The sequence below is a fragment of the Dermacentor silvarum genome, chromosome 5, assembly GCF_013339745.2.
Source record: "Dermacentor silvarum isolate Dsil-2018 chromosome 5, BIME_Dsil_1.4, whole genome shotgun sequence".
Taxonomy (NCBI): domain Eukaryota; kingdom Metazoa; phylum Arthropoda; class Arachnida; order Ixodida; family Ixodidae; genus Dermacentor; species Dermacentor silvarum.
The window spans coordinates 16,109,805-16,120,353 of record NC_051158.1 but is presented as its reverse complement, the minus strand read 5'-3'; the positions used below and the strand labels follow the sequence as shown (position 1 = coordinate 16,120,353).

The window sequence follows — 10,549 nt, the reverse complement described above, 5'->3', positions numbered from 1 at the left end:
AAAAACACGCGCAAAGCGAAAGTCACATAAAGGTGTGTTTGTGCCCGCTTATGCTGATGACGAGGCGATAGCGCTACCACGCAGTGCCGATACGGTCCATCCAACGCCGATAGCGCCCCGACCGTGCTATCGAGGAAGCGTGTTGTTCAACCCAACAACTGGCGAAGCCAGCAAACGCCTGTGGCCCCCTCCCCCGACAAGGACGTGCTACGAAGTAGAGCGAGCGGTGCCGCGTCTTTGAAGAAAAAAAGAGGCGCTATTGTGTTCGAGCATGGACGCTATGGACGCTGTCACGGCCGTCGTATGCGTCACAGCGTCGTTGGCCACCGTCTGGTGCGTGTCTGAGGCCTACCTCCGATACGTGTTCTCCAAACGCGTCGTCGAAGGTGAGCGCTGCTTTTCCTCTTCGTCTGTTAGCTGCGATAAGGACCTATTAGCGCGATATGAAAGCACCCCGCGAAATTGATTACCCTTCATTGCGCTTTGCACAGTACTTCAGGTTAAGAACATTAGGGGAATTCTTAGAAGCGGTTCCAAACGTTGAACTGTGGCTGCTGCTTCTATTTTTAACTTTATATTAGGCTATATAATTTCTTTATATATATTGCAACCGCCGTGGTTCCTTAGTGGCCAAGGTGTTGGGCTGCTAAGCACGAAGCCGCGGGATCAAATCCCGGCCCCCGCGGCTACATTTCGATGGGGGCGAAATGCGAAAACACCGGTGTACTTAGATTTAGGTGCACGTGCAATTTAGGTGTAATCAGATCGTGGTTTTGGCACATAAAATCCCATAATTTAGTTCAATATTTATATATATTATACCGAAATAGAGTCCTTCCAAATGTATCGTGCGTTAATCGCGTTGATCATTCCTATGTGTATTGTATCGTATATAGTTCATTCCTATAATCAATGCGTGCATTCTTGCGAATGTGGTTTCACCGTCTTTTATTTCCGATATGCTGCGTTTGAGGTTGTCCCCACATGTTCTTCGTTACGTATATTTATTTTTCACGTACTGCAGCCCTATAGCGACGGCTAGGACATATATCTGTTTCTTTTGATGCAACGTGTATGCTACATTACTGCACGGTTCCTGTATTCATTACCCACTCCTGCCTAAGACCTGAAATGCAAGCCGGCAGTACTTGGTAAACAAAATTAATATCGAACATAGAATATGCAGAATTTAAAGACAGCTCAGTGAGATAATTTCAGGGTTCGATTTTGCACAAAGGAGGGGGTAGTTAAATAACACCGAGAGCCAAACGTTTATTTTTTAAAATAATACACCAATAAATAAATGAGGGCCAGTTAAAGATTTGAATTTGCACAGATGCACGGCCGCATTCAACGCCTGAAGCTGGCGCTCGTTTTTTCTACGAAGAACATAAAGCGAAGCTGCTGAACTTGGAATGCAGACAATGCTCACGCGCATGCATGCAGACGCCATCACGTGGACGTAGTGCTAATCGCATTACCACGTCACTTCTAAGAAGCTTCTTACAGCCCACAGCAGTCACTGGCTTGCTCTGTTACAGCAGATAGTCTAGAGGCTGCGCCCCTAGACCCCTCAGTATACATCTTGAACAACAAGGATCTTCCAAGCAAAGTTGACGAACACTGCCCAAGGAACCAATATGACATCGCAGAAACTTAATTTTTCCTATTTCATCCTTGCACTATGTTCGACCAATTTGTGCATCCTTCAAGATCACGACACATTAGCATGAATACAAGTCACACTTGGTTTATGCAGTTATGTTCTTAACCATGTAAACGTCTAAACACAGTTCCACACCAAGAAAAATTAGAAAAAAATTGTTCACTTTTATTTCTGGCCATAGAGAATACAATCACAGAAAAAAAAACATAAATGAAACGTTATTTGAGATTTAACAACTATTTAGAATAGTAATAAACAATTAGTAAATTTTTAGCTATCTACAGCTAAAATTTCACTCCAGCGTATCAATACCGCAACTATGAGCTTTGTGTTCAGTTTCCTGCACTTAAATTAGCATTTCTTTAGGCATCACACTCAGCTTAGCATACATGATACGTTAGAGATTACAGAGTCAGCAACCTAATCGTACCGAACTGAGCAACATGTTTTCCTTCATTTCCGACTCTCCGAGTGAAAGGTAGAATACCATTCCCATCTCTTTTTTTTCTTTTTTTGTCTCTATAGGCTGCAGATGCGGTCAGCTTACCTTCTATTCAATTTTTCCTTCAGCGTACCGTTCGAAAGCGAGCCAGATAGAAGTGTGGCTGACAGGTCGCCGTTCAACCGACTTACCAATAGGTTTCAGCGGAACTGGTTACAGAGGGTATCAAACTTGTTGAAACCACGGTTGAGCAGGTCACGGCGAAGCGAACAAAATCAATACACACACTGCTCTCAGGTAGGCGTGCAAACGAGGACACGAGTAGAACGAAAAGGACAACACAAACGCCGTTCCTTTGACTTTCTTTAGAGCGTAGCTCATTATAGACGGTCGTTCCTGCGTTGAGCGTCCGGCGTCCCTCGGTGTAACCGAGCGAACTAGCGCAGCGGGGGATGAAAGACGGCGATGGCGAAAAGAGTGCGAGGAGGAAAGCGGAGGAGGAAAGTATGGCGAAAGGGTGGGGAAAGAAGCGGAGACGGTGCTCAACGGCGGCGACCAGGCATGGAGCGAGTGCGTCCACCGATACCATATATTGAAACAAAGCACCGGCGTGGGCATCGGGCCCACTGCGCATGCGCTATTTCGTCAGCGCCGCCGCCGCTAAAGAATGCGCTCCGCGAGAGCCACGCGCTCCCGTGTTCACGCTTTCTTTCTGAACAATGAGCGACGCAACCAGTGGAAATTATTCGTCTGCCGCTGCTGCTAAACGAGCTGCCCGAGCAGAAGCTCAGCGCCGCCGCCGAAGAGGACCCTCCCATTCAAAATCAAATTCTTTGCCACAATATATAGCGAATTCAAAACACCCTGACATCTGCGCTCAAAATTCGCATTAAGAAGTATCGTAATCATTGGTGAACTTTTTTTTTTCTTGCATCCGTGTTTGCATGTCTACCCTTCTGCATGACCTCCGAGATCGGGTAGCGCGTGAAGGCGCACCCTGCTCGGTCTCGAAGGACATGCATTCGGTATACATGAATTCGCTTAATTTTCACATGTTCGAATACATGTGTTCGCTCAGTTGCTGGGACTGACACAATAACACCCGTATGCAGACTCGCCGCGGACCACGTTTCGCTTTTTTATCTCTGCCCGTGCACTCGAGTGGTCTAGACAGGTTGGCAAGTTCCATCCGATTTTCCCAGGCGCGTATGCATATCTATGCGACTGCTCCAAAGGAAGCTCTATAGATCGGAGTCTTTCTATTCAATTTCATGGTGTGTGGAAACAAATACAGTGGGCAACCCAATACGGCAACCAAAATATAATCTACCGCATTTAAGCGAAAACTTCGGAGTATATTGAGTCATTAGAGTCGAAAATTTGGATTAGGCAATGACTTAAAAAAGAAACATGTTTCAAGAAAGCAATATTAAGCAAGGAAATTTAGACATATAGTTTACAATTATACACCCCCACCAAAAAAATACAGATAAAGTAAACACAAAAAAAAATGAAGCAATTATAGGCAGTTCTGTAAACTGCGCCTGGTCGGGATTCAAAACGGACAAAAGAAACATTTGAGATTGCACTTCAGAAGAAAACCTTGTTTAGGAGAATTATACAAAAAAAAAAAACATTTGTCGTACAAAAGCTGTATGTGTTGCATGGTCACATATAGATTTGTCAAAGTGGCAGTGTCCAGTTCGTTGTAACTTGTAAACATACTGCGTTCACCTTTGCATTTGCGATAGATTCTATATTCGAGGGCCCAAACGTAATCAGTTCCTACCAGCACTAAAGCCCGGCTATGCTATGAAGTGCAAGAAGTTTATGCATATCGGTTTGTCGGTTGCCTACCGAGTGATGGTAATAGCTTTTTTTTTTCCTTCTTCCTCGTGAGCTTTCGCTAAATATTTATGGTACCGCAAAGACAAGCGTGCCCATTTAACTCTTGACTAAGGACCTTGAACGTTTGCAATAATTGTCGGCCAGTTAGCGGTTCGCAATTCACAAGTGTCGTGTGTACCGCTTGAAGTCCAGCGTTTTACCGATGCTAAGTTCGTAGGAGCCGTAAAGAACTGCTGAGCCGAAGGCTTCGTCGTGTGCGTCTCTCGCGTTCAACCTAACTTTAAGGTCGAGGTGCTCGTGACCTACCACGAGATCACAGAGCACTACAGATTAGGACGCCGGAAATATCCACTCCCGGATAGGTCCCTCACGTCCGCAGAGGCGGTCACCTGGCGCCGCCTGCAAGCCAAGAACCACATGTCTCCCAGATGGAGATACCTCACGCAAACGGGAAATCCGGAGGACCAATTCTGCAGATTCTGTGATAAGATAGGAACTTTAAGGCATATCCTATGGGAGTGCAGCTACTCCCCGGGATATAATTTATTCACGGATGAACAAGCATGGGAGACCGCGCTTCATAGCGAAGACCCGGCGGCACAGGCCAACATTGTCCGTCTGGCAGCTGAAGCGGCAAGCCGCTTCGTCTACTAACCCCTGCCCCTTGGGGTGACATCGGGCTCCCTGGACGCCTACGAGCGGTACCGGAGCTCCGGTGTCACCCCTTACGAACAATAAAAGTTTACTCACTCACTCACTCGCGTTCCCCTCGCTTTAACACTTGCACGTGTCAGTCGGTCAAGGCTTTCGTGATCGTCGATATGCTATGCGCAAGAGCACGTCTTGCGCATGTGACATGGGCTGTACATATATATATATTCCGTTAGTACCGGGCAACTTTCATATCGCTGTGTACCTTCATAATTTCTACACGAAGTGCGCAGCGTTGGAAGCCGTTCTGAGGGGGTAGGCTTGCCAAGTTACGCACAGTGCCAATTCAAAATCGTCAACTGTATTCTACGCAGAAACGGAGTCACATGACCACCAGCTATACCGTAGCTCAGTGGCTACGACATTTTACTGCTGATCACGGTATCACGGGTTTCGACGAGAGTGGCGATGTGGGCTTGTTGGTCTGTCATCATGGAATGGTAATTTGGAAGCGCATAAAAACATGGACACGAGAAGAAACGAAGGCGAAGACAAGCGCTATGTTTAGCGCTTGTCTTCGTCTTCGTTTCTTCTCGTGTCCATGCTTTTATGCGCTTCCAAATTACCATTTCACGGGTTTCATTCCCGTGGCCACGGTGGCCAAATGCTGATGAGCCGGTTACATGTTATAAAAGAGCATCAAGTGGTCAAAATTTAGCCAGGACACTTCAAAGCAGCGTCGCCAAGCTCCTGTTTTGTTTTTCGTTGATAATCCCGTCAATACAAACAATAGTATTTTCTGAAAGTGCTATCGCAATTGCAGCGGACAGTCGAATCAGTTACCATCAAATATGCGGCACTGAGCCCTATAGAAACGTTGCTTATGCATTCCAATAATTCCGTATGTTTTCCGCCAGATTCTTATAAATTTTACATAATTTATGCAGAATCCATACAGATTTCGCAAAAATGATATGGAAACGTATACAGAATTATCGAAATCATCGACATACGGAACGTTTCAAAAATTTGGAGGACACTTAAGCTTCGCCTTGTAAGAGTAGAACGCGACAGCGTTATCGGGACCCGTTCGCATCGCAACGCGCGGCTGTAGGTCTGGTAGAAATGCTGGAAAATTGGTTTGTTCTTAAATTTCCTCGTAGCAGAATTAGGTTTTCTCGTACATTCAAATTACAATCCAACGCCGATTGGTGAACAGTCCGACGGCGAATCCGACGCCGAATGGTAAAGTCGTACTTTACCATTTTCCTGACGGATTTCACTGTGAGAAATTCAATTTTTGTTAACCAAAACCTTGCACCGCGTGGAGGGCCTGCGAGGTTGGGGTTGTTGGGGATTTTCTCCGCCACCCGCATCGCACGCCGGTTGCCGACGCCGAATTTTCTGTGACACGGGGCCCTTAACGCTGCCGCGTTAATAGGGAGGTGCACCCTAAAGGTATGAAGTAGAATAGAAGATAACATTATTCGTACACTTACAAAAATTGCCACCGGCGCCGGGACTAAAAGCACACAGCTTTGCCGGACGAGGCCCCGGGCCCCCATGACGCGACTCGTACAGTCAGAATAAACAATACAGCTTCACACATGGAGATGCGAGGCAACAGCCTCAGCGTTACAAGTGCAGTGACAAACAATGCCGTACAAATTGTAAATAATTAGCATATAGTGTGAGAAGAATTAATATCATTAGAGGCAAGATAAAAAAAGTGCGATTTAAGTGAACGTTTAAGTAGCTTAATAGATTTTATATCTTTAGAGGCAACATGTACACAAGGAAAACGATCAAGAAATGGTGCTATGGAATGTTCAGTTAGTTGAGAACCGCAGTTAGTTCGGCATGCGTGGTACAACAAACCATGAATCCCCTGAAGCTGTAGGTACACTGTATTTCACGTATATTTGCATAGATGCATCAGGCTGATCACAAATTGAATGAAAACAAGCACAGAAATCTTAAGATGGATCAAGTGTTGAAAAGGAAGTATCTGTTCGATCGAATGAGATATAGCACGGAATGTTCATATCTGTTTAAGCAACAAATAACACGCGTTGCGTGCTTTTGTGTGTGAAAAGCAGAAACATTTCGTGAATTAGCGCATCTCATAAAGAGTGGAGAAAAAAAACGAACACGACGAAACAGGACACTAATTATATCTGCGCGCTAACTGATGAAAACGTTGTGGCCGATTCTGCTGCGTTGCAAAAAAAGAAAAAAAGAAAAAAAAACACCAAAAGACGATATTGCAGTCGGGGTCCTACAAGACTCTGATATAGCAGTATCTTAAGTCGCACAGGCAGCACGCGTTTACATTAACTTAAAAGTCACAATGATAATTTTCATAACGAAGTTCTTAATATCTCAGCACGCTCATTCCAGCTTAAATACTAATCGAAGATAACGCCAAGAAATGTTTTTGTGAATTTGGGCGCTCAATAATATATAATTTGGGCGCTCATTTTCATATGTAAGACAGAATTGATTATTTTGTTTCGGGCAGTAAACAGAACATACTCTGTTTTCGAGACGTTTAATGGCTGCTGGTTATATCCTTTACCCCAATGTCCAAGTGCTTAAACCACTCATTACAATGAACTTCAAAGCTGCGGATGTACCGGGCAGGTCACAACACTTTAGCTGCTTCAGCTTTTCTTTTCCTTCCAAAGCGAACCTGTTTCCTGCCCTCTATGTGGCACGTGCTATCAAAGACAAAAGCATGTGTCTCCCCGCGATCGAGTAATCAGTGCGGTGACGTCACATTCCGCCTTGTTATCGGCGATGCGTGGGCCATATCAAATTGCACCCATTGCTTATCGTTATCGGCCTGCAAAACCGAGGCGTGCTCGTCTTAGAGAAATGTCGGACCGATTCCGATGGTGCAGGACCTGTCAGAATAAGAAGCAAATGAAATTCGAGGAAAATCGCCCACGAACCTTTCAAGCATGACGGTATACGCTTCAAATTGAAATGTCAATTGCATGCCTGCTACGACGCGTTAGGTAACGTTGTCAATGTTGTCCAGTCGTTTTATAATTCATCGCGAGCTACAGCTTTTTTTTTTTTAGAAAACAATCTGAGAATTACGAAATTATGTAATTGCCCTTTAGCGATAGATTTATTTTCATGAAGTTGGAAATGCTGGTAAATGTTCTGTTAGGACGTGTAGCCACACAAGGTGGTAACGGACGCCTGCTAGGACTGGAGCACACAGACCCCCCCTCCCCGGCCCCTCCCCTTTCTCAAAGAGGGAAATAAAAGTTAATTCATTCGTTCATTCATTCAATGGTTCCGTTTTAGTTGTTCAATGTATTAAACAATTAAAACGAAATAAGGCGAAGTGCTGCTGTGCCGCGAATCTCCACTTTCCGGTACGGTCGATTATAGCAGCGGCATTATACACCTTTGTGCATAGTCGTGGTGGGCTGTATGGTGGAGAGAAGGCAGACATTTTACAGCTTTTGTTTGGACATATGTTTGAAGCAGGACACATTGGTAGCCCCCATTAGTATTAGTATAGAAGCATCTTTCTGAACCAATTCGGCTTACAATCATATCATGTCGTGTCATTCCAGGTACGTTACCCTCCAACGTGCGTCATTCGGTGCAGACCAGCTCTTACGGAACCTTGATCGACGCCTGCCAAGAGATGACTCCGTCCTACCGCGATGACCAGGCCACAAGCGCCGGCGAATCGCTGAACGCCGTGCTGATCATAGAAGACTCGAAACCTCCACCGTACGACCAATGCCTCATGCAAGAGTCCGAACCGCCGCCTTACGTGGAATCCCTGGCGGGAGAGTGAACGGCGAGACATGAGCCTGGGACACTTGACCACTGATTTGCCTAAAAGAAGGCATTATCCGAGCATAGCACTATGACGCGGACGAACGTCCGGATTTGAGGTTAGACGTCACGAAGCCAGATGACGCAACAGTGACATCACTTCCCTTCACTTGCTTGCGCACGCGCCATGCGTGCGAAGCGGCGTCACGTATGAGCGCATGTTCCAAACGCCACGTCATCTCAGTTTTCGCCCTAAGGCCGAGCGTGTATCCGATCCTAAATGCAAACTGTCACTGTGGCACTCGTTTTACATATAGGCACAGCTACAATCACTTAAGTGCGTGCTATCTTTTTTAAAACGTTTTAACTCTTGACATCGAAGCCCACAGCCATGACGCCGTGCTGCTGAACTAATAAAAGCTGTGAACGAATTATAACGCACGTGACTGCAGTTACGCCTGTTGCAGTTACGCAGTGTTTCAAGAAAGATCCATCGATATCAGTTGGGGAAGGTAAGTGTTACTAATGTATACTCCGTTAGGTTTCCTTTACTAAGCCTAACTGCTGTAGGTTGTAATGATGATGTTTTACCCATAGTTATCGTGCCCCTGGGACTATAGACTACAATAAGCAACACTCATTTTTAAGGGCGGTTTTTGTGCGCATGCTAACAGCCAACTTAGCGCCAACTTGAACTAACTTGGCGTCCCTGTTTATATATAGATACCAGCTGCCAAATTTGCTTTTCGCAGTCGCAGGCAATTCCCAACTTGATTTATTTCGTAAGCGACCGACAACTGCCAGAACGTGTTAAGAGATTTTTGGTAGAAATTAAAGTACCGTGATTTATAGTGATAAAATTGAACACGCTGTGCAAGGTTTAAAAAGAAATTCTCATTTTAAATCGGCACAGAAAGTCGTGAAAAACAATATGTTGCGACAATCTACGGTGAAATTGGTACTATATCGCGCTGTGTATACCACGTCTTGCTATGCGTATTGCCTTGTAAGGAAAGCTTGCGCTGCCTTAGAATATAGAACTGCGGCGTATACGTCCCTGAGTGCATGGAATTCGCGCATGCACATGTGTGCTTTTCTACGCAAGTGAGTACGGAGGAAGGCAATAAATTAGGAAGCAGCATCACATCACGCAGCCAGCCTTGGCAAGCCAACTCTTCATGAAGCCATCCCCTTAGCCTTGTCTCGCTCAAAAAGTCGGCCTATCGCGTCACCCTGCGCTCAACGGACTCGGCCCCGTGCACATGTACGTGCTTGTTTCCCGGTATAGATTTAAATCGATGCGCACTTGTACTGGTACTTTTTTAATCCCTATGGTTGTGTTCCAATACGCGTCGTAAACGGCAAAATGGACTCGCAGCGCAAAATGAGCTCGCAGCGCTCATCCTAAGTGTTGTCCCAGTTCTGACGAAGACGTCAAGGGTGACAGCTTCGCGGAGGCAGCATCAAAGTCGAAAACGATGCAGGCTACTTTCCTGCCTAAATAAGATGGTGGCTGAGCATGACGCTGGACACTCGAAGGCAAGGCCGTCTGCGCACAAGAAAACTTATATAATCACGCTTCATTCCATCCATATGCGCCCAATGTAATTCACGCCGTGTTTTTATAGGTTCGCTTACACAAATAGGTAAAATACACCAAATATCTACGTTTCATGGCTTCTCTTTCATTAAAAAGCCAGCCACAATTTGTGGTTCGCATCAAGAGACTACCAAGAAAGAAAAACATTCTTGCCGAGGCGGGATTCAAACCCACGTACCCCTGGATCCACAGCGAGCGTCGTAACCACTATAGCTATACAGCCACGCTTGCAGAACATGCATTTATACGAACCATATGATTGCGTTCGAGCGTCGTCGTCTTCGTCCACAGCTGGCGTGTTCGTACGCTCGTGCTCTGCGAGGTGAAGAGGTTTTGCGTGCGATGAGAGCGAGAGAGAGAGAGAGAGACGCATTCACGGAGCGGGTCTCCTGGAACGCGGTGTCGGCATTGCAACGCGGTGTCGGTGTTGCAAGCTGCGCTATGCAACGCGCAGTGACGGCCGTAAGTCCTAGACGCGCGAAAATAAATTATCATCATCATGAGTAACAAGATGAAAAGTTCGCGCTCACTTCCGGAA

The 10,549-nt window shown here is 45.8% G+C and overlaps 1 protein-coding gene across 1 annotated transcript; it reads left to right on the top strand.

Moving 5' to 3' along the window:
• The first annotated feature begins 111 nt into the window (after positions 1-111).
• LOC119452948 (uncharacterized) lies at positions 112-8,852 on the top strand. The gene is made up of 2 exons (XM_037714910.2): positions 112-386; positions 8,201-8,852. The coding sequence occupies exons 1-2, from the start codon at positions 272-274 to the stop codon at positions 8,428-8,430; spliced, it is 345 nt and encodes a 114-aa protein (XP_037570838.1). The 5' UTR covers positions 112-271; the 3' UTR covers positions 8,431-8,852.
• The last annotated feature ends 1,697 nt before the right edge of the window (positions 8,853-10,549 follow it).